The 26,933-nt window shown below is 38.2% G+C and overlaps 1 protein-coding gene across 6 annotated transcripts; it reads right to left on the reverse strand.

Annotated features, from left to right (window-relative positions):
* LARP7 (La ribonucleoprotein domain family member 7) lies at positions 1–26,888 on the reverse strand. Of its 6 annotated transcripts, none has more exons than XM_021394730.1 (13): positions 26,735–26,888; positions 22,924–23,132; positions 21,624–21,724; positions 21,429–21,512; positions 18,840–19,004; positions 18,136–18,244; positions 16,219–16,593; positions 15,323–15,458; positions 12,682–12,839; positions 11,786–11,904; positions 9,151–9,310; positions 6,592–6,683; positions 1–403 (listed from the first exon to the last, which is right to left on the reverse strand). In XM_021394730.1, the coding sequence occupies exons 2-13, from the start codon at positions 23,129–23,131 to the stop codon at positions 323–325; spliced, it is 1,788 nt and encodes a 595-aa protein (XP_021250405.1). In that variant the 5' UTR covers position 23,132; positions 26,735–26,888; the 3' UTR covers positions 1–322. The 6 variants fall into 6 exon arrangements, with proteins under 6 accessions (XP_021250405.1, XP_021250408.1, XP_021250403.1 ...); XM_021394733.1 differs by lacking the exon at positions 26,735–26,888 and adding an exon at positions 26,540–26,610; XM_021394728.1 differs by lacking the exon at positions 26,735–26,888 and adding an exon at positions 26,509–26,531.

Genomic DNA, 26,933 nt, shown 5'->3' on the forward strand with positions numbered 1-26,933 from the left:
TTAATTTCTCAAGCATTTTATTTCATAACTTGATGTATAAAACTTCAACATACAAAAAAATCCAAAAGTGAACTAGAGCAAGATCTCTTTTAATACATTTTTTTTTCCATAAAGCTCTACCTAAAGGCTCAGAAGCAGTAAACATTCAGCCTATTTAAAAATGGGATTCAGAGCAATGTTCATACTTGCAGTCTGCAGAATTATGAGTCAAATGAACAGGTTTTTGATACCTTCTTAAAAACAGATTAGTTGCTGTAAGCAGTGATGGGCTTTTTTTTTTTTCCAATCCATGGTTCAATTTCAAGACTACAGTCAGTCTTGGTTAGTTATCTTCAGAGAAGCGAATATGTTTACTTGTCTGTTGAGTCTTTTCAAGTCTCATTCTTTCAGCTTTGGCAATCAACTGCAAACAAACACGAAAAACATTGAATAAAATTTACAAGAAAATTATGATTTGAATAAAATGACAATTTTGTCTCCCAATCACAATTGTATTATTCACCAATCTACCAAGTTTTCTAAGAAAAAGATACTGCTTGAACAGATGAGCTAATCTGTACATGCAACAAAAAGTTAAAGCAGCCCCAATTAGCTATACTTCAGTAGGGCCTCAGAGCATTCAAAAATAAAATACGGCATCCCTTCCATTTCTGGACAGTGCAGCATCTTTTATTCCAGTCCCTCTTCATCCCACCATGGTTGAAGAGAACAAAATTATGCATTAAGAAATCACAAAATGCAGTGCTATACAGGAAATTAGAAAATATATATCCATTTATTGGATTCATGTTATCACTGATGATATAAGATAAACAAGGTGACATACACAAACAAAAAAGAGATATGACTGCTGTGTTTTTTTTTTTTTCTTTAATTCAGGTAGCAAAGACGAGAACACTGAAATCCTGATGGAGGAACATTCTTCACGCTGGGATAACAGCACAACACATCACAGCTCTGCTGAGAATGACTCTTAAGGAATAATAGTGTGGTTGGGAGAAATATTGATGCTACGAATCCCTAACTCAAATCCCTGTCTGAGCAGGGATCTATTAGTTGTTGACTGCATTTCAAGACAGACTGATAAAATTACTAGAGTATCTGGGTTCATTTTACAGCTTCAAATCATGTGGAAAAAGTAAGTGCTGAACTGCCATATTGCTGAAATTGCCTGCCTCCGTTCCTTGTCTGATTGCAGTAGCATTACAGATGATTCTAACTGCTATCTTTGACCATGCCATCTTTTACTCATGGCAGTAATTCAGACTCTTTTCTGAAAAGGCAGCCTTTCTTGCTTTGCAGAAGATAACCAGCTAGGACACCTGCATACTACTACCCTGACAAACGCTGCTCCTCGTGAGTTCAGATGACTCTCACAACATAACTTCATTCTGGCACGGAACATTTTTCCCTATTCCCACAGCTAACCAAACTTCAGGGAGATAACCCAAATCTAGACTTCAGCATAACCCATTATCTCTGTAGTCAACTCTGAATTTAGCTGTGTTCCTGTATGATATTTATACTTCAGGGAAAAAATCTCAGCAGTAATTTCGCACACATCACCAACTGCAGGTAAAATAGTTCTCGTGTTTCCTTGCAAAAGTGACCGGAAATATATTTTTTCCAAAGTATCACCATAATTTGACAGTCCAACCAATTTATCTTCAGTTTGTTCCTCTTTCTTGCATTCACTTCAGAATATACATATGCAGTCACTAGTGGTGCTGAAGAAATTTCTCAGCAAATTAAAAGTTAACTGTTCCCAATAAAAAAAAAAAAAAAGAAAGTATCAGGAATGTCCATGTGGAACATAACTAACCTGCTAGTTCTCAACTTGTGTACTCGTGTTGACACAAGTGTACTCTTGTGTACCTCTTGCTGACAACAAAACGCTGAGACTAATTTTAAAAACATGCTTGTTTTTTCAAGCACCCATACTAGAACACTCACCAATTTAACTACAGCACTGCACTCATGTCATGATAATATCCAAATGCAAAGATGAAAGCACTCTTGCTGGGATGATTTCTTAACTGTAAGCAAAAGCTCACGATAACTGTTACATGAGCAAAATGAAAAAAATATGTAAGGAAGAAGATAGACGTCCTTGTCTGGATAAAAGGTGAAAAAGCAGGGGACACTGGTGAACCTCGACAAATCCATAAAGCACCAGCATAAATCCACATTAACTTATCTGATGTAGAGTAGGAGAACATAAGCTGGTGCTGAAGTCAAGGGTTGGGGGAAGGAACCTGTGCAGAAGGCAGCCCATCACAGAGTTTCTTTGATTTGAAGTTTCACATATAAATCAAATTATTTACTATTTATCTCTGTCACTGCAGTCAAAGCTATGCCCTGCAGACATTGCTTCTTGCACACAGCATGAGAGTACACAGTATGCTGTTGTGATTCCTGGCTGCTGTAATCACCACACTACACTGATGTTGCATGGTTTTGTGCTGTTTGCTATGCAATTACACTTCTACCGTTATATATGGTTCTCCCTCATCCTCTAATACGTAACTTGATTGCTCTCCTTAATATATTCTTGACAGCACAAACACCTCAAATTCTATTCAATTACTTATTTTCTCAACCATTCTTCAGAAATAAAGTTCATTTAAATATGTAACCAAGAGTTACTTCTACTCTCCGGTAACTAAAGAATGAACTAGGAGAATTAAGCTCTAAAAAGGAATGAGTACAGTGGGTCATTAATTCAATATATGGCATGGAGAATCACAAGCATAGAACAAGCTTAAGGATATGATCCATACAATTCATACCAGCAGATGTTTCCATACTAGCACCTCAGAGATAGAGGTTTTTGCGAAAGGGCCTCAAGAATTCTCATTTTCAAGTAATCAGTCCAGCACCAGCACCTATTTCTCATTGGTTGCACCTAATTGGAACCACTATTCACATCCCATAGAGCAGCCCAGTCCTCCACAGACATCAGCTAAAGCAGCATGCAGGGAAATGGTATCTCATTCAGAGGGATCTTGACAACCTTGAAAGGTGGGCCCATGTGAACCTAATGAGGATCAACATAGTGAAGTGGAAGGTTTTGCACTGGTGTCAGGATAATCCCAGACACATATACAGACTGGGAGAAGAACTCCTTGAGAGTGGCCCTGTGGAGAAGGACCTAGGGGTTCTGGTGGATGAAAAACTGAACATGAGCCAGCAGTGTGCTCTTGCAGCTCCGACAATGATATCCTAGGCTCCATTAGAAGAGGGGTGGCCAGAAGGGACAGGGAGGTGATTGTTCCTCTCTACTCTGCCCTCATGAGGCCCCATCTGGAGTAACACATCCAGGTCTGTGGCCTCCAATACGGGAAAGATGTGGAGCCATTGGAGAGGGTCCAGAGGAGAGCCACGACAATGATCAGAGGGCTGGAGCACCTCCTCTATGAAGACAGGCTGAGGGAGCTGAGCTAGTTCAGATTGGAGAAGAGAAAGCTGCTCATTGCAGCCTTCCAGTATTTAAAAGGGGATTATAAACAGGAGAGGAATCAACTTTTTACAAGGGTAGACAGTGATAGGACAAAGGGGAGTGGTTTTAAGCTCAAGGAGGGAAGGTTTAGACTGGATGTCAGAGGGAAGCACTTCAGAGAGAGTGGTGAGGTGCTGGAACAGGCTGCCCAGAGAGGATGTGGATGCTCCGTCCCTGGAGGTGTTCAACACCAGGTTGGATGGGGCCTGGGCAGCCTGGTCTAGTATTAGATGTGAAGGTTGGTGGCCCTGTCCGTGGGGGGGGGGGGGGGGGGTTGGAACTTGATGATCCTTGGGGTCCCTTCCAACCCAAGCCATTCTATGATTCTATGAAAGGGGCTTAATATGTGCTTTAGACTGGGACCTCTATTTCCTTCTCTCCTGTTAGCCCCCAACTGCTGGTGCATAGGCAGGGAACAAATCAGTCTTGCAAAGACGCAGCCCCTGGGCATAAGGAGAAAAGAACAACATGGGCTGTGCCCAAGCATTCCCACTATTCCCTACTATCCCATTTTCCCATTTATTCTGCAAATTATTCCTCCCTTCACTAGCACCCAATTCTCACTTCCTCCTCAAATGCCTTTCACTTCTGCCATCACCCCCATCCTCTTGAACTTCATTCTTTCCTTCTATGTAAAAAGTGTGTGCAAAGAGTAAGCTAGCTTCAGCTCCCCCAGAAGTCAAGTACCCAGGCTGAAAGCTTTCAGCACTTCTTTCTTTGGGAGCAGACAACTTCTAATCAGTCTATGGAGTCTAAGGCTATATACTAATTGCTTTAGATCTGCTTGAACTGGTACTGCCCTAAAGAAGCATTTCTGACAAGATTTCTAGTCTTTATCACTTCAAGTTGTTTATCATGTAATTGAACAACAGGCTCATGTGCAGATTTGGAAGGGCCAGAAGAAGCGAGCACAGAGATGACAATGAACAAACAAGTCTAGGGGCAAAGACAAATCATAAAAAAAAAGTTCATCACAATACTGACACTGAACTTAGTTCTCCCATATGCGAAAGAGTGGCTAGGTATCAGTCACAAATTATAGTAAGCCTTTTAAGCTTTAAACACTAATTCAAATAATTATCTGTAAGGTACTGTCTCCAACAGAGGTATAACAGTTAAGCTCTCATCTTAAAGAAAAAAAAAGAACGAACTTGTAAGGGACTAAAAAAATCCTTAAAAGAGCAGATCTTCAGAAGGTAGATACACAAAGAGCATAGTGAGCTGTATGTATGCATACATTTCCCTTGCTTTTATCGTGATATTCGAATGAATCAACGTGGGAGTACATTTGTAATATTTTATGTCGAAAATCCTTCCACATTAATGAATACAGCAACACTTTTTTTTAAAAATCATCATTTCCTGAAATACAAGCTGCAAAAACGTAAAGAAAGGGTTAAAAGCTCTTGACTAGAGCTAGACATTCTTTTCCTGATGTCTTGCTTAACAGAGTTAGCATTTAAACAGCATTTGCTAAGCTTTGAAGTTAACACCTCCCAGTATTGTAAGGCGATGGGTAAGGGGGAGGAGCAGGAGTTCGCATCTCTGCTGCTGCTATTGTTAAGCAGAACTGCGACAGTTTATATTTGCAAGCCTAAATGAGGTGCATTACTGGCCACTTTACACCAATTTGATCAACAAATACCAATCGTCAAAAAGATGAACTAGTATCATGAGAGCAGGACACCTACAGTATGCAGTAAAAATCAGTCACTGGCAAAATATATTTTCTTTAAAATAAGGACTTGTATTTAAAAAAACACAATCTAAAAATGGCAGTACTCAGTAAAAAGCTCTAGAACTGTAGTTTTCACATTCACAGAGTCTGATACTGCTTATATTAAGGAATAATGGCTAAGATTCAAAGGCATCTCCTATGCATTCAGAAAACCGAATCACTTATTCTGGAAAAGTATGTTCTGGACATCTGTTATTAAGAGGATGACATTAGTATATCTATGAGATCTGTGGAAGTACATTTAGAGAAACAAGACAGTACAGCTTGGAGAAGACTAATTTTTTTTTTGTAAATGCAATATTTCTTTTTGACTATATGGAATGTCTAGGAAACACAGTATTGTGTACATTAATGTGGCATCTTGGAAACAGAACTTGCCTGCAAGTCTATATAGTCACTGTAAAATAAGGTCAGATGATTTTTAAGTTTTGCAACCAATGACAAAAACTTAGGGTAAAGCCAACTCGGAAGCCTTATCTGCAATACATGTGTTGAGTAAACCAAGCAATAAAACATTTGCGGAACACCGTTTGGCCCCCCTCTGTAGGGTGAAAGGTCAGACTCCCTTGATAAAGAACCCTTCATGCCTGGAAATATCTCCTGCGGGCAGGAATTGAGGCTGCTCCCTGCCAAGTTCACTGCAACACTCTCTCAACACTGTGGTCTGATGGGCACAAGAAGGTCAAGGTTGGAAGAAAATTTCAAATGAGCACTGAGTAAAATTATACTGCAGTGCTACAGATAGTAGCATTAAGCCGTTTGACAGTTAAAACAACCAGACTCAAGCACCGCAGATGAGTTCCGAGCTCACTAGATGTGAGACAGTTTTGTTTGGAAGCTGTTTAGCTACAGATGCTGGTAGCAGCACATGAATTTGTCTGGACTGGAACATACAAGACAGTTTTGCATAGACTTGGGACTACACTACAATCACACTATCTTTCTCCATAGCACAGAGAATTCTACATTAATTGCTGTACAAATCGTTGAGAAAAGGTTTTGTTCTAATGAAATGTTGCTTATTGCATTATACAAATAACCAAGAGCAAATAGAAGACTGCTTTCTAATGAGCTCATCCAGAGGTGTTTTTAAAGGAAAAGCAGCTTGCAAATTAATTTCAAGTAATTAGTTTTTAGTAATTACTGTTTTAACTTTTGCTCATCTCCATAAACAGAATCCTTACATTTGGCAACTGGACTAGGTCAGCCACATACCTTGTGGCTGTAAAACCATGCTGCAAAGTAGGTAGGTGATCTTCCTCGACGAATTACAGAGACAGACAATGATTCCAAGAAAGCAGGTATTTTTCAACTATGGCTGTATGAAGGGAAGGATAGAACAAAGAAACATTACCTTTTCAGTACCCCTCTTCTTTTCTCGAGGCTGGTTAAGTTTGGCTTGTCTGTCCACTAAAATCTTCTGCCAGTAACGTTGTTCGTGATCACCTTGAAAATCGAGTTAACATAACAGTATGTGAATACAGGTATTCAATATAACTGCATGGTGTTTTTGTGTTGCTAAAGTCTTTTCTAACTCAGGTAACCCCATGTAAAAATAACTGGTTAGGCAAACCTAAACATCAGTTGTAGTAAGAAAGAATTCTGAATTGAAATGTATGTATTTATTTTTATTAGGATAGCAAACAAAACCCACTCTTTCTGCTTATCACAAAGTCGGTTTCAAAACAGATCAACTGAGTAACAGTGTAGGCTTCAACTACATTCTCCCTCCATCAGTCTTCATGAATCTGATCCCTACTGCTAAACAAACCAGCCTATATAAAATCCTAGAGAAATAATTAAGTCCTGCAACATTTGACCAACACACTTTTGTGAACAAAGTAAAGAAAGATTGTCTAAAGAAACTTAAAGCTGACAAGGGCCTCTGTTCTGTAGATCTGGACAGGACCTTAATCTAAGGTACTACAAACTTTATTAACTGTAGGACTGAATTGCCAAGGTAGCTAGGTATCCCTGAGCAAGTAGCTTTACAAGCTTAACTCAAAGAACTGAAGGAATAAGCAAACACTACTCTATATACCTAACTGGCAGGAGAAGCTCATTTTCAACTAACGTTTCAACCACCATACTCAGAGGCCCTACAATCCACTGATGTACTTAATCTCTGACTAGTTTGACTGCACTATCAAAAATTACTGTAAAAATGACAGATTTGGCTGCATCACACTGCGAGAATCCAACTGTAGATTGTGTGGATAGTACTGGGACATAGAAAAGGAGCAGAAATAATTTAACAGTTTTCTTCAGTGACTGTTTTGCAGTAAAATAAGCAGTTTGCCACTGTTTCTTTTGGTGTCAACTGCAACTACCACAACAGGAATTCTATGGTGAGATGTCATATGGTCTCACAAGAAACCATCAATTCTGGGGAAGTTTGCAGGTTATCTTGGAAAGGGTTTCTGCAGAAATTACGGAATTCTGCTAAGCAATTTAACATATATTTTAACTACATTTTATGTACATTCAATCACAATTTCAAAACATTATCATATATGCTTAATTTGTTGTCAGAGGAAAAGCTAAAGCTGCATAGTCAAAAGTTCTATTAAGTAAAACATTACTAGGAGAACTTCCGTCCCTGTAGTAGGGAGCATTAAAGATTCCCTATTGTTATTCATCATATTCACCTTTACACCACCAAAAAAAGCTGCTCCTCACTCAGCCTTTTGCATTCCTCAAAAGCCTTTCCATTCTCATTTCAATGAACCAGTTTGGAAAAAAAATTAAAACTAAGAATGGAACGATCCTACAATGTAGTATTTACCTACTCCCAATATACCACTGTGCTCTTTCATATAAGGATGGAAAAACAAATACACACAAAATTGTAGAATATCGTATTTCAGGTTTTTGGATTTCTGAAGCACAAAATTCTGGAGGACAAATAATCTCAGAATGACATTAGCAGCGTTCACCAAGCCTAAACTTTAACTTTGATAGTATTGAGAACGTTAATGCTTGCAGTTATTCCTTCTGTAAACCCATATAAAGAACAATTAAGGATTACATCTACGCATGCATGGAACTGGATCCCATGAGACTGTACACGGTATAGTAACATTTAAAAACACAGACAAGACAACCTCATCTGTGGGGTTCTTTCATTTGTTTGTTTTGGTACATTTAAGACGTTTAGTGTTCAGAATTAAAAAAATGTATGAATTCAGTAATCACGTTTGAGACAACTCAACTCCCCACCCCCTTCTGCTCTTCACTTAAATGCAGAGGTTTCTCTACACACAAAATTATTTTGAATTAAAACTAACAATTGAAAACATCAGAGTAATTACAGGACGAAAAATACATTACAACAAGTCTCATAAATAAACCAGTAAAAATTGTAGTGTAAATATATTTTTAAAAAAGCATTACCCTGGCATAAGTTATTCAACCTCCTAAAAAAAGAGAAAGATTAGTGAAAAGGCAGGTGTTAAAGTGTAACCATGCTGAGGGTTTGGTATCTTTCATTTTAAATTCTTGTCAGTCATCAGAATGTTATAGTCCTAAGGCTGAAATGCACTTTAAGTCCTATAGTCTAGATCTATAGAAGTGATGAAACCAGTCTCAAAAGAACAGAATTAAACTGATCACAGGAAGTAAAACAATTATTTTGCTCTAAACAGTGGCTTACGAACATTTACCATTTTTCTAATTCCAATACAGTCAAAAATTAAGATTATAGGAAATAAATACACTATATAAATAATAAAAATGCAGTCTGTTCCTCAGCTACAAAGATCTTAAATATATCCACAGTACTACACAATACACATAAAGGATATGACCTATAGTCAGAACTTGAAGCTGTAAAAAAAATTGTCTCCTTCCACTAATAAAAAAAACAGGCAACAAAGAAAACCACACAAAATAATGAACAAGCAACAAGACTTACCAGTGAGAATTTCATATTTCCAGTTGTTTTTTATCTGTATCTCTTTGTGTGATTTCATGACGGTCTGCGCATCCTCAGGAGTATTAAAACGAACATGACATTCCGTGTCTCCTTCGAGCATGTCAACATAAGCAACATCAGCCAGCATTGCCAAAGCATCCTATCAGGGCATGTGAGAACACATGTCATGAAACAGACTTAAAAGAGTGGCTATTTTGACCACACGATCTGTAGAGCATCACTCATATTTCCAAAAAAGTTTATGAAGTAGAAAGAAGTAACTCATTTTGTAATTCAATAAAAAAATCACTTGTCTAATAGTTTTGAGTCAACATATTTTCATAAGAAGGATATTACAGAGTTCTGAATGATGAGCCCATAACTTTATGCATCTATTAATCTCTCATCATGCTCTCAAGAACAATGTTAAGCAGTACTTCCTACAGATATTTTTTGCTTAAGAACAATTTTGACTAATGGAACACTAGTTATTGTCCATTTTGTTTCAATACTACATCTGTACTGTCATTCTTTAAAAAGGAAATAAAGCTTTGTGCTGTAACAGTGATAAGTCATTCCAACAGAAAAATATCCCATGTCTTCTTACATATGAAATCTACACATGCAAGCTCCTTCAAGGCAAGTAATCTGAAAAGTAAAGTAAACCAGCCCTTCCTATCTTCATGAAGTGACCTCTGCCTGAAAATTTTCACTAATAGCTGAAGGAGGAAGAGTCACACATGCTCTTTCAGATGAAGTACTTCACTTGTAATACCTGCTGTTAGGGAAATTAACTAAAACCACACATTCCTAGTCAATTTTGTTCACAGCAGGCAGCTCAAGTCGCTACTGTTCATGAATTACTTGCTTTTAACCCCATCCACTACAAAGCAAAACCTTAGAGCAAAACAAAATTAAGTACCAATATTGTTGAGATCATTTGAGAACCAATCAAAACTACCTTTCACTCTTAATTTTGGTACTCCAAAGTCATACTTCAAAAAAAAAAAGATTCACACAACACACTGTAATTGGCAAGTATCTCTGAGAAACAGTGGAGCAAATGGAAGTAGAAAAGCAAAAAATTAGAACGTCAAAATAATATTAGAATTGCTCTGAAAAGATCTTTCAGGTGTGTTAAAGTTCCATATGGCTGTCATACAACAAGAAACAAATAAATGCTGGAAATTTATTATGAGAAAACCTAGATGCATTGCTTGGTGGCAGCAGTGCTGCAGCAAAGTAAGGGTTTTTGCTGAAGAGTTAATCATTTCAGCAAAGCCACTGGTATAGCCAGAAGTCATCCAGGGAGCATCAAGTATAGCTTGCTGCTTCCACTGCCAACTTGAAAAACAGCTGGAGCACCCTGCTCTCTGTTGCTTCTTCCAACTACTGTTGTATTTTACAATTGTATTTCTTCCTAAAAAAACTTGCTTCATTTGTTTGGTGACAGTTTGTAAAATAGTTTGCCTTCTTATTTTTGAAACCACAACAATTATTAACAGCAAAGGCCACCCCAATCATATTTTGTCTTTACTTTCATTTCCCTGAAATGTTTCTCTTAAACTAAAGAAAATATTTAAATTTTTATTATCTGGAAATACCAGACTTGAAGTTTATCGTTTCAGCAATAGTTGAAAACCAACTCCCCCCTCCCTGATCACAGTGTGTTATTTGGCAACACAAACTCGACTCTGTAAAATGTATTCTGCAGTCAAACTGAACTGGCCTTCAAACATTATAATGACAACTACCACATCCTCTCAGCGCCTCCAGCACTCAGAGGACTGCCTACCAACACCAGGCAGATAAGACTGATTAAGTTGAAACCTCATGTATCATCAATTTGTTTTCTGTTAAAGATACCCTTTGAATCTTGCTAGTATTTAGGCGCACACTAAACTTCACACACTTGCAAGCAGAAGTGATTCCAAGCAAAGTAATCTATTAGAAATATAAGTAGTACAGTAAGCTACCTCAGAACTTGTGTTTAGACCCATTCTCATCATACATGATCTGCATATTTATTCCAACACAAGTTAAAACCAAAAGACTAGTTTCTCATACAAAATACATTTTCTTGATCCCAAATTCCTGTTAATGGTTAAAAAAACCCCAAGAAAACAAAACAAACCACCACATACCGAAACGAAAACTATTCACTACTATGGAATCCTTAATTTGATTTGTACCAAAGTTAGCGGCACAACTACAGACAGAAAAGGGTGCCTCCCTTAACTTCAAGCTCCTCTTTCTGAAATGGAAGATTGGTCTTAGCAGTGATTTACTTTTAACAATATAATATTAATCACATTTTTCACACTGCAAATGAAAAGACAGAACAAGAAGGGCTGGAGGTAGAGGTGACAACTACTCATCCCCCAGAGCATTATTTATTTTTGCCATTATTTTCATTGTAGACTTGGTTGAAATACTCAAAACATTATCTTCACCCTATTTTGCCATCCTAAAATCTTCCATTAACAGGTACTAGAAAGGAATACGTACACAGCTACAGGCAAGCAATCAAAAAAATATAACTAAAACTTGTTTAAATGGCATTCCGTATTCAAACATTTGGGGGGCACTGTAAGAGGAAAGGCTAACAGCTACCCTGAGGTTACAAAGGCATTACCTTGATCTGCTTCCTGCCCGGCAGGGGCTCAGTGCTAATGATCTTCACAATTACTCCACTCACAAACTGGGGCCCCATTGTGTTAGCCTTGACAGGAGGGGCACCGTCTTCACTGGCGGCTGATCAATTTGAAAAAAGGGGAAAAGAAATTTCACATTTATCGGTTTGACAAGCCAAAGACTCTACAAAAGCACATAAGCAACGTGATGTACACAGAAATAAAAAAAGAACTATATACTTGAAAATAATGGATTCAGATTCTTTACTAAAATCATTATGTTTAAGAAAAAAATTGTACACTCCAATCACTCAATATTTTTTATTGTATTCATCACAGTTAATAGTCAAATCCTGAATTCTATAGAGATTTAAAAATAAGTGACATGTCTGCTATCGAAGTTCATGAATGGGAAAAGAAAGAGGATCGGGGTGGGGGGAAGGGGGGAACAATCCTATTTCAGAAAAATATGCAAGTAGAACCAAGAACACACAACTAAAACTTTACAATTAACTATAAACCTGATCAAACCCAATTATAAGGCATTTCTGAATGCCTTAGAGTAATAGTTTTGTAAATCTCAGAAGGGATGGTTAAGCAAAGCAGGCCCAAGTTACAACAAGAAACTGATGACTGATTATCTGAGACTTTTACAATTACAGTTACCTAAAAAAAAAATCTTTATGCTTAAGAAGTGAAACTGGAGCGTTCTTGCAGCACTTGTTTTTCTTTTAAAATTCTATAGTCCTAAACCAATCTAAATGAAGGAAGCTTGGCATTCAGAGAAAACATCTGCACTATAGAAAATAAAACTATTTCCCTATGTTGCTGGAGGACCAGTGACTTAAGCACTCTTTAACCATATAAGAAGAAAACAAAGAACATCAAAAACAGTTACATTTGCCATTTTTAGACTGACATTTTTTCTGTGCACAATTATTTGTTTCCATCTCTCCCACAGGCTCAGGTTTGATTTGAGACATTGTTTTCTTTAAGGAGGCCATACTGGCTTTTTGAAGGGCCAAATATTCTTGCTTCAAATCCATCCATTCAGTCCTGTAAAGCGGCAACATAGGAGTGGTATGTCAGTTGTAAACACAAAAATCACGTTTAGAAACTCAGACAAATCTGTGTACAATGGCTTAAACTAAACTTAGCAAGCAGTGTAGATCTTTCCTATTAGAAGTCTCTTTACAGTTTGCTCATCTTCAGTTTTGTCAATATCTGCATTTTTAATTTTGCTTTAGCTTTTAATATTTCAAGCAAATTGTAACAAGATTATCCTCTCATTTGCAGAGTGACTCAAATTCATTACACATTGAGAGAACATTTAGAACAGCGGTAAGCTGTATTCTGCTGAACTACAGAGCGCTAAGGCACAACATTCAGAGTAAATTCAGAGACAGTGAACTCTGAATTCACCGAATTAGTTCAGTGAAACCATTTCTGCGTCACTATATTAAGAATCAGTCATTTACTTTCTAGAAAAATCATTGATCGAAAATCAACAACTGGTTAAACTCACCAAAAACCTACTGAGATAAGAACATTCCTTACTATTCAAATGCACTTTGGTTAAAAAATACCACCACATGGAAGCAATTTATATATTTACATACATTTAACATGGAGATGTTTCTGCAAACAGCTAGAGCTTTGCTCCACAGAAACACAATGCCTATAGTGCCACTGTGAGAACGACTCATTGTTACCCTAATCTGTACTATCAAACAAGCTGATAGAGGATTTTTAAAGAGGAGGATATCTTGTGGTAATGGTTTTAGCTGTTAACATTGACAACTGTATACTTCAAAAAAAGAATCCAGACTCACCCAGGATCATACATTCTCAACAGAGCAAAGACATTAAAATAACAAAAGACCCACGTAATGATTCGCTGAGATAAAAAGGCAACACCATTCCATAGCAAGGTATGGTATAAATACAAGCACAAGGAGTTACTTGTTGCTTGTCTCGAACGAAGAGGAGACCATGGGGAATGCGTCAGGCAAGTATTTACAATGCTTATCCTCTTCTGTTTTTTTTTTTCTTTTACTTTGCTAAAATTTATAACTTATTTCTATTTGCACTATTCTCAGGATCCTGGTGGAAGAAGACAAGCATCGTTGATTTTTTTTTTTGTGGACCCCTTTTACTTTAACATGGAGGTGCTTTCTGTGATTTTACAAAAGTAAGTGCTTCCATGTTTTAGTAGAGGTGAATCCTGTTCTCAATTCTGAAATGCCATCCACGACTTTGCTGTTCTTATTTTGGTTTTTCTCCCCACCACAAGATTACTTGACTTGGGCGAAGAGACTTATGTCCAAAAGCAGATAAGGACATTAACCAAGACAGTTTATGGTCTGTAGGTTCAGAAGACTTTTTAAAGGACTTCCTCCGCTTTAACATGGAGGTACCTGCTGCCTTAAAAAGTAAGTGCTTCCATGTTTCAGTGGTGGTGGATCCTAATGTCTGAAACATGTTTTTTAATAGGAGAAAAAAAGCATTACAACGCAGTGCTGACAAGCTTTATTGCAGCGCTGGGTGCATGGGAATCTCCACCTAGCATGCACCCAGCGCTGAAATAACCAATGTTGGCTTTTTAAGTTATCATTTAACTGCATGATTTAATTGTCTTGTTACAGAAATCTTCTAGTTTCTTTTACAGAAAGAAATGCAGTCTTTCTACTTAAGGTTCCCCACAACTTAAATGTGGACGTGCTTGCTTTGTTCTGAAAAGAAAGTGCTTCCATGTTTTAGTGATGGTGAATCCTTCTTCTCAACTGGAAACTTTTAACTGGATGTCTGAACAGAACAATTTCAAAATGTAACATCCTTCTGGTTTCTGTGTTACGGGGGAGGGAGTGTGGGGCTTTGCACTATTTGTACCACAGTATCTCTAGACAAGATCAGTTTTCCATCCTGTCTATTTGCACTGCGCATAGTCTTGTCTACAGAGCAGAATTAAGTATTCCCGTAATAGCGCAGATGGCAAGGACCCCCCTCTACTTTAACATGGAGGTACTTGCTGGACATCTGGAAAAGTAAGTGCTTCCATGTTTTAGTTGTGGTGTCTCCTGAAACCCAACAGAAGAGGAACAGATTTTTAAAATTGTGTTTGTACTTCTCAGCTACAGGCTAATACTGTTGCTAACATGCAACTCTGTTGTATAAAAATTGGAATTGCACTTTAGCAATGGTGATGGACTGTCAGACATACACATTGAAAAGCGTTCTTATTCCACAAGCATTGTGTAAACTCTTGTATAAATGTTGTACAAATGTGTGATGTGTCAGCGTTCATTAAAAAAACATGTGAAACTACTCATATTTCCTGTACCAAGGCAAAAGAACTCATGGTAACATTTTAAAATTGCAGTATTCATTGATGTGAAGTAATCCCAAACACATTTACTGGGCAAAAAGGCTACCACTACTGCAAACCTCAGATTCGACCAAATGCAGACAGCTAAACAATAATATAAAAACTCATCTCATAATCAAGAAGACTTTGATAGTAAACCACATGTTAAACCTACTTTGATAGTACTCGGAGTGGAATAACTTCTTCACCCATCTTGTGTCTTTCTTTGTGTTTTTTCTTATGCTTTCTTTTAGATTTTGAAAGGGATGTGTCTTTTTTATCACCATCTTTGTCATCCTCCACAGGAACTTCTAAATTAAAAATGTTTTTTAATTAAAAAGTATACAGACAACTGCAAGATTTCCTTCCCTCACCATTTTACTTTCACTCAGCTGCCATTTCAAAAAATATTACTTATTTCTAGTCCACTTTCCCAGCTGAGATCTGTACTGGATTCTTGTACAAACAAATGAGATTGCAATACAGCTTTTAATTCCATCTACTGACATATTTCCTTATCTGTTCTAAGAAGCCGAGACCATCGGTTTCCTTATCTATATTATACTATCACCACCATTTGCCTAGGTTTCATACTTTATCTTCACTGAATAGCGAACTACTTTAAACCAAGTTTATTTCAGATGAGATTTACCTACTTTAGCATTGAAGATCTTCCCTATTCTCCCTGTAGGTTATCTCCCTGAAATGACTCATTATCAGGTTAAACTTCAACGGCAGAAAATCCCAAATATTCATAAACTGACCTTGTTATGTCTCCACTACAACAATTTTTACCTGCTGACTCAAGCAAAGCAATCTTTACTAGTTTGAACGTTACCAATCTTTAATTCAATAAACTCACTAGCCTCTAAGAGTTGGTTTCTTAACATATTTGTATTACACAGATGACAGTGTTGCAGTTCTTGCTGCCTTCTATCCACAAGGTTAGCAACTTACCTTTCCTAAACCTTCCCCTCATTCCCAAGCCTACCATTCATCTGTAACAGATTACACCTGCCCTTCAACTACTCATTATATAAATGATAGAAAAAGACATGTAGTGAACTTTACCATTAGAATCTTTTGGAGCTTCTGTTGTTTCCCCTTTTACAGGATGAACTTCATCCTTCTGAACAGTTTTCTTGACTTTTGCAACTGATGTCTCACCATCTCCAGAGCTACTCCTTTTTCTCTTTCCTGGCCTGCTTTCCACAGGTACTTCTGAGCTTTCTGTTCTGTCCCATTTTCTTTTCTCTCTTTTTGAGAGCTGCCTGTGAACCTCAGTTCCCCCTACTTCTGAACATTCCGATGAAGTCCTATGTCTTTTTGATTTGGGTACTTGCTCTGTTGTAGTGTTCACATTTGATTCCTTAGTCTCCACAGCTGCCTGTACATTGCCTTCTTTCTTAATTTTGGACTTCTTTTTTTTCTTCTTTTTCTTCTCCTCTATGTAAAAAAAAAATATTTACAACTGCTTATGATCAAAAACTGGGTTAGATTAACTGACCCAAGCAAACAGTAGTTATATAAACAGTAGTTATACCACTGGCCATACTAATCTGAGATGTTAAGTAAGATGTCTGCCTCTACCATCTCTAGTTATACAGGTAAGATGCAATACACTGTCCCAAAGTTCCTCCTGGGCATTCTAAGCAGAATAAAAAAAGTAAAAAGACACATGTGGTCTTACAAAATGGGAAAGACTCTTGTCACACATGCAGTTTGACTACAGGTTTCCCCGCAATACCTGTTTTCAAATTAAGAAGAAAGGAGTTCAGAAGTTATGTCATTGCCTTCTTGTCTTTGAGAAAAAATACACACCAACTTCCAGGCCAGCCAAAGACAAGCAAATATAAAAGACTGCTGATTTGTATTCCCAGAAAAAGGAGTTACTCAACAATGTGAACCTATAAAACTAGCTTCCCATTAAAGAACGCTAACTTAGGCAGTCAGGAAAAAAAAAATGCATTTTGTTCACAATACTTGCTTCAAAACTGTTATGGGTAAGATGCAGTATGGAGCATTAGAGAACATCCTTTAGAGGGGTTTAGAGCAATTTTTAAAAGACATTTTTTTCTTTGATATTTTTAGTCCTAACTGCCCTAATAGTGTAACAAAGAATCAGTGACAATAATGAGGAACACAACTCATCAATAGGCTTGAGAAAAACATAGCAAGTTCCCTGAAGTCTAGGAAGTTGTATTAGGCCATCAGAAACAAGAGGAAAAATGATTCAGTGAATCAAACTTAGAAAATGACCTTGTTATACTGCTTCATAAATTACAGTAGCTATTTTTTATTAGAAACATACTTAACTGCGAATTCATGATTCTTCTTAGTAATATTCCCAAGGTTTATGTGAACCATTTATAGATCACGTGAAGAGAATTTTTAATAAGCTGTAAGAAGTTCATTCTACTACAGGCTGCTCTGCTCAAGAGTTTCAAAGAGGAAAACCATAAAAACAGTTTCCAAAGTTCTCTCACTGAGAATATCAGTGAGGAATGAAAGATGCACAAGGTTTTCTCTGATGTCAGATGATCACAAGCTTATCTAAATGGCACTAAAGTTCAAATATAATCTTCCTTTTGTGTCTGTACCTTTGTTTTCAATACTAAATATTACTAATACAATGTCTCAAAATTGCCTTTTGGTAGTATTAAGTGCTTAGATAACAATTGTATAGTCTGAAAGCTGTTCTGCAAGCATAATAATGACTAACGATGGTAGCTGGCAAGAGGGGGGGGGGGGGAAAGATACTAAATTCCTTACCAAGCAGGAAAACAAAAAGCAGAATCCTCCTACATTTGAATTTTACAATTCCATTTTAAGTCTACATTAGCCTACAAAAGCAGCAATAACAAGTGTATTTTTTTCTACAAGGTTAAGAAATGTGAGATTAGATTATAGCAACAGCAGTCAGTTAAAAATTCTTCAGAGGCTGAAACACAAAACATTTGGTCTTGATCCCACCAACTTAACACTTACCCACTACAGTGCTGTTACTTGTATTCAGTGCAGGGACAGGCTTATTCTTTACTGTTTTGGGGAAAATCCCAGGTTTCCGTGGTGCTTCTTCTGGAGGATTATTCAAAAACTTAAAAACAAAATGAAACCCATAGTTAATTAAAAAATTCACTTTTTTTTTTAAGCGAGGAATTCCTATTCAAGTTAAAACCAGCAGAGAAATGTTCATTCACAAAAAATGAAGCCCTCCATGACTCTGGAGAAGTTCAGAGCTCGCTTGATTTCACATCATTAGTGGGACATATTTGTGCCTCTGTTAACATTATGATATTGAAACATACATGCTTTTAAACTTCCAAATTCATATTTTCAGACAGTTAACTTGGTATAACTATGCTTGTGTCAAGAAATTTAGTAAGCCATTTTACTGTTACGGACATCTCTAATTCTGTAAAAGATGCCAATGCTAGCCAATAAAATTAGTCCAACACTTCCACCTCCATGATTCTATTAAATATCCAAGTAATTAACAGAATTCACACTTTTGAAGATTTATAGAATTGATTGAAATTCTGAGGGGAAGAAATCAGGACATAACTCCTGCTAGCTTAAGATTTCAATTATGGTATTTTCAGAATTTCTGTATCTAAAATTCAGGTGAAGACTACATCCACATCACTGACAAACAAGAAGAATGTTGACAGATTAGAGTCGCCATTACTCACCTCAATAGCCTTTTCTGCTTGCTCTTTAGTTTCAAATTCAACAAAAGCAAATCCCTTTGGATCACCAGTAGATTTATACCGCGGTATGCTGACATAAACTACATTGCCACACTTTCCAAACACCCTCTCAATCCAACTGTGATTGACATTTTTGGGAAGAAGCTCCTATAAAAATAAAAAGAAATCTTGTTTTATCAGTATTGTACTATCACTGCATCAGATGGTTTACTAAACCTAACTAGATTTCTTCATAAAAAATACACTTGATGTAACACTAAAAATACTTTATTTCAGTAAATATTCTTGTCAAGAGGCCATAACATTCAGATACTAAAGACAATGATCTGAAAATGGATCTCTATCCATTCACCTAATCTTAACAAATAATTTGTACTGAATTAAACAGGTTTATCTTCTTCCCTTGACAGAAACACCAAGGCCTCACATCACCGCATTTCTGGAAGATAAACCATCTCTGCCCTGTTAAGATCTGAGTAAGCATAACTCTGCATTTCTCAAACCGGTCAGTGCAGAGCACAAAGATTTTTTTGTTTGTTTTATACTGTTGAAAATTCAGGTATCACACAATTTAACTCTTGCAGGTCAATAAAGAGAAACTACTCAAATTGGTTACTTCTGTAAGATTGTAAATATAGCAGCCCATTTTAGCAGCTTGCAGACCCAATGCCTCAGTTCCTAACAATTTCCCTTCGCTTATCAAAGAAAAATTCTGTTGTATCAATTCCTAAAGTGACTCAACTGAACACAATTTAAAAACAATACTCTCAGATTCATACCTAAATAAATACAGTAATCAATCCTTCATTCTTTTTTTTCCATGACAAGCTACTGCACTAAAAGCTCTTTTCTCTAAGAAATATTACTATTCTATTTGGGTAGAAAACTCTGCATGAACTTTGCCTGCTTGAGAAAAACCTTTCAATACGGTTTTGGTAAAATATTGAAAAGCTAGTCGCTTCAAACTTGAAAAATATTATGGGATGAGTACAATCCAAGAGTAGCATATTTAAAGTATGTCAAAAGTAAAGAAAGTCACTAATCATAAGATCATTTCAGAGGAATTTAATGAAAACTCAAATAATTAAAAAAAAAAATCATGAAAATACAAACTAATGAAGTTACTTACTGTTCCTTAAAGGAGGATTGCTCCCCCTCATGGCTCAATGAGTTAAATGACTTACAGGAGTCATTTAACATGGCTTAACAGTTTTGTAGTTACAGAATAAAGAGTGGGCATCTTACACACTGGTCTTTTAAAATGAGAAAAAGGAAACAATACCCTTCCCCCCCTCCAAAAAAACCCACCAAAACAACCAACAACAAAACAACTTTGTACCTTTTTTGGTGGTAAGGAGAGGATACTGAATTGCTACATATTCTCCAAATAAGATTTCTATAAATTCACTAAATTACAAAACACAAATCACCCATTTTGGGCCTACAGAAAAGGTCAAAATTACAGAAAACCCATTTAACTATGTAGTAAGGTTATATCACTCATTAAATCAGAATATCTTCTCTGAAAATTACGCAGAGGAAGCATCTAAGAAGTTCCTGGCATTACACCAGAGAAATACCATGACTGACATATGGCACTTCAAACAAGTGGCAAGCTTTTTTGGGTTTTTGTTAAAGAACTCAATGATCAGAGTAAGCCAATTTCTATTTACCTGAATGGGCTGGCATTTTGGACATGATTGGTACTTATTTTCAACACAGGAAGCTTCGTACCTGCTTGAAATTACCAACTGCAGGAAAATTCAGCTACTAACAGCTATGGGCATAAACCTAAATTGCAATAGCCACAAGAAGACCTCTTAAAGGTCTCCATATGGCTTCAATTCTATTAAAAATGCACAGGACTTATTTAATAAGTGACGGTACAACCATCAGATCTCTTTCCTCGTTACCACTTAAGTGGCTCAACAATATGGTAATAGTAGTTCTACTCTGACATTTAAAATATCACGTTGAGATGCAGCATAAGCTATTTTCATTTATATTAGTGAATCGTTTCACTAGTAAGGTAGCCACATTGTGCTAGTAGGAGTACTTAAAAAAGCAACCTTAACATAAGGTTAGCTCATTTAGGTAAATCCTGCAGCTAAAAGAATGCTAATGCTACAAAACCAGAAGCACTTGCAGTAACAGATTTTATAAACAGATTGTACTTTATGAAGCATGCCTCCCGTGTCTTCCGCACCAGCTGTTTGATAAAACTATTATTCTAAAGATTTTAGTACATTCAAGTTCAGTACACCTACAGTGCATCTCTCTCCTTCGCGCTTTTTTTTTGAGACAAAAAATCGTATGTGTCCTGTACTAAATCCATGATCTTCTCAAAGGAAATCCACCTTCTAACCCTGGTAAAAATATGCAGCTGCTTTGTTGTATGTGTCATTCTTGTTACTATAATAATTTGCAATCATGTTACAGCTTAAAAAATGTACAGTGGTTTTTGCACTCCAAAAGACTTTGAATCATAGAATATAAGTGTAAAGGAGTTGCTATAGCTGGAAATAAAGCGCTCTGTCAGACATGAGGCATATACTACAGGGACAACCTTACCACATAGACTGTACGACTATCCACATCCTTTGGTTGTTCACCCAGCGGCTGGCGTCTTCTAATCCTAGTTCCTTCTAAATCCAACTAGAATTTAACAAGAAAAAAGCATTTTCTGTAAGATCAACTACTTCAGTTCCACTATAATTACTAATCCAATTGCAGCAAATACAAAAGAGTGAAATACTAAACGCTCACCTCTACAACAGATGAACTTTTAACTGCTCGTGCAATCAATTTTCCATCAGTAGTCAATTTTTTCATTTTGTTGAAAGAAACAAGAAGTGATATGTCAACATCTGGGGAGAAAAAAAAGGTGTAAATGATGAAATCAACGCAATCTAGAAAACCCTACTTGTGTGTATTAACCAGACCATCAAGAATGAGCTAGAATTCCCATGAAAGGAATGTGCAAGTCATAACTACAGCATGCAACCACTCTGCATGCTGATGAGGATTTACAGAAAATTGTCACCATCAGAATTCCAACTTTCAAGGAATCCTACATTTAATGTTTTGTGTTAATCTATCAAAGGAATTTGTCTTCCCTTTTACCCCCCAAATGATAATCATCCTTGGAAAGAAAGGAAGAAAAAGCCTTTCTGATCTACTTTTACAATACAGAAATAATCTGCATAGAAAACATGTTTCTCCTTCAAGGACTCAATTGAGTGTTTAACCTTAGTCTTTCCAATACAAAAGAGCCCCTGCTTTTACTTTAGTTGAGATGAGTCATGCTGCTAACATTTGAACAGAAAATTATGCAGTATTAGTCTTAGTTAAAAATTGTTCAAGACATCCAAACTCTAATACCCACAGAAAATGCAAAGACTGTTCCTCTGAACACTCTTTAAGAAGTGACTTCAAGTTCAATGCAGTTGAGGACTCTAACAAGTGATATGAAGATTAGACTTCTCACACAACTCACATGGGCTAATGATTTATACTTCACACAAGCATGGAGTCCTTACGAAAACAAAGTAAGAACACACAGAATCTGAAATGCATTATTTCTTTAGAGACCTATAAAAGCCCTACATGCAAATGCACAATCTCTCACATAAACTTGTCCAGGAAAGAGGAACAAAGTATATCAAACTGTAAAAGTGGCATTTTCATTCCTGTGTACCTCTACCCTACAATTCAAGTACCGTACGTGTAAGGGAAATAGTGACCCTTGGTTGTTCGCTTATGCTATTAATTATACAAAGCTAAAAATAATTTAAAAATAAACATTTTAGGTCTCTTGAACAGTCGCTACAACTGTTGCAGATGCCTCTAACTTATTTCTACAGCTGGTAGTAAAGGAAAGCAAAAAAGATGTATACAGTTTCAAAAAACTATTAACAAGCTCTAATGTTGATTTCCAGTATTCAACTGCTTTCTTCCAGACAAGCAGACATGTACCTAAAAAGAAATTGTAACATCACCAGCAATATAGCAAAGAAGAACATTAAAATTGTATCTGTTTACTGACATGCGATTCATACAAACTTACATCCATCTCTGGACTTCTCTATTTGTTCTCGGAGAAATCTATCTTTGTGGAGATTAACATCGCCAAACCAGAAATCCACTTGTTTAGCTATATCTGCAAGCACCTGTTTAACCCTTGACCTCTTCTTTTTTTCCCTTTCTTTCTTCAGTTCAGTGCTTTCCTCTTCCATGGCTTTGTCTCTTGCAGCTTCAGTCTCCATTCCTGTCATTCTGTCAATCAAAAGTTAAATATAACCTTTGAGAAAATCAAGGTTCTATTACGGTATGGAACAAACACTGCCCTTCTACACAGTAATTTTCGGAAGTTTTATCACACGTTAAAGAACTTTATGCATCCCCTATAATAATATGTGTCATTCAATACCACTGGAGTAGAAAAATACCAAGTACGGAGAAGGTGAGAAACTTTAGGTCACAGAATAACTGCATGGTGAAGACTAAGCTGAAACCCAGGTCTCACGGCTCCTTGCAATGCCCTCTAGCCACAGCAATTCACTGCAGGCAGGTTGGTACCAAACCACAAGCTTTTCATTGAAAAATTGTGCTACTGTGTTAATCTAGAATGCTTCCTGAGCAGCCTGCTCATCCCGGTAGATTACTGAAGGAAGATTTTGAATTTCAGCAACAGTCATGACATCTACAGTTTCAACTGTTTTCATGCACTGTCAGAAAAGGATGGCTATTAACAAATATGTTATTGAATTATTTGAAGTACTTGTGGAGGTCATAAAGTGTCCTCCAATAAGGCAAATTCCTAATTAGCAGAGAAGGAAGCAACTTGTTAGAGAGTTTACTAAATCCATCTAAAAGTAGATCTTTCCCCCCCACTAAAGAGTTGAAAAAGGACAGAAATCACTTGATCTTTACACCTTCCCTAATGTCCCAGTACAAACCATTAGAAAGACTCCATCCAAAAGACAAACAAAACCAATGCAAAGCACTACAACTCAGAAGCTACCCTTTAAGTAGAAGGCAAAGTAGGATTAAAAAAAAAAAGCTAGGTTATCTAGGCAACTTCTGAACAGGCTGGCCCAAAGAACAACATTCAGCAGGCATATATTGTAAACCCACTGTTTGCAAGCAGGTTACATCAACACACAGCTGCTGATGGGCTCACTGCAAAAACGTACGGTAAGATCTACAAACAAAAAGCATCTATTAGTCATTACTACTAAATACAATTGCCACCCTTCTTGCAAGCCCAGGTGCCATTCAGTTAAGTACTACACTTACACAATTTTTCCTTTCTTTGGATAGGGTTCTTTCACCAAGACTGACTGATTTTAATGACAAACCAAGTTCTGTAAGAACTTTGGAATCAAGGCCCTACAGAAAGGGACTAAACTACAGGAAAGTGACTTGAATTTGCAGCTTCACTTTGAAAAAATGTTAAAAACTTCTAGATGGATCAATTCACCTTGTCTTGTGTTTCAGTTCACTGAAGGTATGCAGCCGTCCTTGAAAACTGCCAGTCACCAGAGTGCTTTATTCAAGCCAAGCAAAGCAATACTGGCAAAAGCAGACAGCTTTTAAAAATGAAATTAACACAAAAAATAAAGTGATTAATATGGAAATCATCATTTGAAAGACTTTTCAGCTCTCCATACGAAACATAAGCGAACAAGTACAGCCATCAGAGAGGAAGCTCGCATGTGCAATAGGATGACAACAATGGAAATGGTCTTCAAATTATTGTGCAAATCGGGCCTCCATAGCCGGATATCAGTTTCTCTCCCTGCTGTGAGCTGACCACTCAAGATAGTGAAAGGGCAATTATCTTGAAAAGATAAACCAGGTAGAACTCTCAACTGAAGTTCAAGCTACATTCGAGCTCTTCAGCAACTTAAATTAATTACTGGCTGTGAGCTACGCCGTTACAGGGTATTTTCTTTAGTTGAACATTATTTTATGACCCCACCAACATATAACAAATTTGGCTTATGTACAGCAAAGCTTTATGTTAAACAGCCACCTAAGGCATTTCATGCATCCTGTGCCACTCAGGAAACATGAACAGCTACAAGCTGTATTCCGTTTTGTTTTGTTCCTCCTCCACCCCCATGCCTACTTTTAGGTGCTGCTTTAGGAATAAAGCTTTGCAAACATGGCTTTGGGGAGCTTGGAGCCAAAGCCAATGTCAGATATGAATCTATTATTAGAATCTGTATGCAATCTTACTTGCAGTAGTGAAATACACCTGGGAGTTCACTGAAATTGAAAATCAGCATTTAAGAAAACTGTTGATAGGAAAGCACGTCACTAACTCACAGCACTTGCTTTCTTGCAGGTATTCTTTCAGTTTGCAAAGAATCTCGCAAATCTTAATCCAGCAATGAAAGCCGCAATACCAAGGTGTAAGACAGTCCACATTTCTGTTGCCTTGCCAGCTCTCACACTGACAGCCTCACAACTGTAAGCACTGTTCCCACAAACAAAAATTAGAAGAAAGCAAAAGCCAAAATATAAATTTCAGTCTATTAAAGCAAAACAGCTACACCTGTTAGTTTACCTCATGGAGTCAAACTCCAAATTTAACTTCTAGTGTTACAAAGACACGTAGAGAAACATGACCACATCTGGCATCCAAAGAGTGAAAGGAATAGGGTTCCAATTGTAAAATATCTGCTCCTGAGATATTAAGCTCTGATATCAAAGCCTGCTTGCTTACTGTGGGCATTTAAGTATCAAGAAGGGAGAAGGTGGGATAATAGGAAATGTGCTTTAGACTATTAACGTTTCCAGCTTTAGACTATTAATGTTTCTATACAGTGACAATAATTCCTCCTCTGGACAAAATAAAAGCAAGTACTCAGCACACCTTAAGTGCTTTCAGAGATGTACTGTGCAGATTGCCTTCGTTATTCTTTGCTACACACAAAAGGAGAGCTGCACCACTTTGAATTCATTTCCTACCCTGTAACTTCAACCTACAGAAAACGACCTAAGAAAGGTCAGAATTTACCACATGAGGACCTGCGCAGCTTGCTTCATAATGTAAAAAACAAGTCCGCCTGCTTTTTCACCAGTTCAAGGAATGAAACCAATAGAACCTTTTAAAATGACAGCAGAGGCGCTTGCCAGTTGCCACGACACGGCGTGGGCTGTCTGGGACCAGCGCACAGCAGCGAACAGCTCAGCCTCCCCATGGCAGCGACGGTCAGCACAGGCCGCCACCGCGCCGCTCCCGCCACGCTCAGCCCTTCCCCTCACAGGGACCAGGGCGGGGGAACGCCAGCTCTCCTCCCGCTTGTTACACTCCTTCCCCTGCACCTCGTCCTCCAGTGAGCCAGCTCAGCTCGTTTACCTGAGAAGCCGTTACGTTACGGTGCTTTTCTACTGGATGTGTGGACTAGTTATTTAGGGAGGCGGAGCAGCAGCAGAGCTGAGCCGGGCGTGCAGCAGGCAGGGGGACAGGGGCAGACGCAGAACAAGACACGCCGACGCCCCGTTAGCAGCTGCTGACAGACCGCCCCGGAGGCACCGCAGAGAGCCTCGCCTCCTTTTTCCCTCTTTAAACAAAGAAAAGAAACAGATTTTCCTCACTATGACCTAACTAACGCCAGGGGGACCGGCGGTGTGAGCCAACCGTGACTGTAAGGACGGCCAGGACGTCTCACCCCAGCGCCGTTCTGGGGAACCCAACCGCCACTCCGGCACGCGCACCCCACCCAACGGCACGGCACGGCACGGCACGGCCCCGCCCCGCCCCACGAGGCGCATCCGGCGCATGCGCGCGGCGGCGGCAGCGCCCCCTTTTTGCGCCGCCGCAGCCACCGCCCCCCAACGGTCACCCCCCGGCACGCGCCACTGACCTGCCGCGGGGCGGCGTCACCACGGGGCACCGGGACGCGCCGCCCGCCTCTCGCAGCCGCTTTCTCCTTTTTCCCTGCCCCGACAGCCGTCAGTGCGGGCGCGACGCGTAGCCCCCGCGGAGAGAAAAGCCCCGCGGTGCGACGCGCGCATGCGCGGAGCGGGAGCGGACGCGCCTCGCGGGGCGCACGTGATTTCCTC

This window comes from Numida meleagris, chromosome 4 (assembly GCF_002078875.1).
Source record: "Numida meleagris isolate 19003 breed g44 Domestic line chromosome 4, NumMel1.0, whole genome shotgun sequence".
NCBI lineage: Eukaryota > Metazoa > Chordata > Aves > Galliformes > Numididae > Numida > Numida meleagris.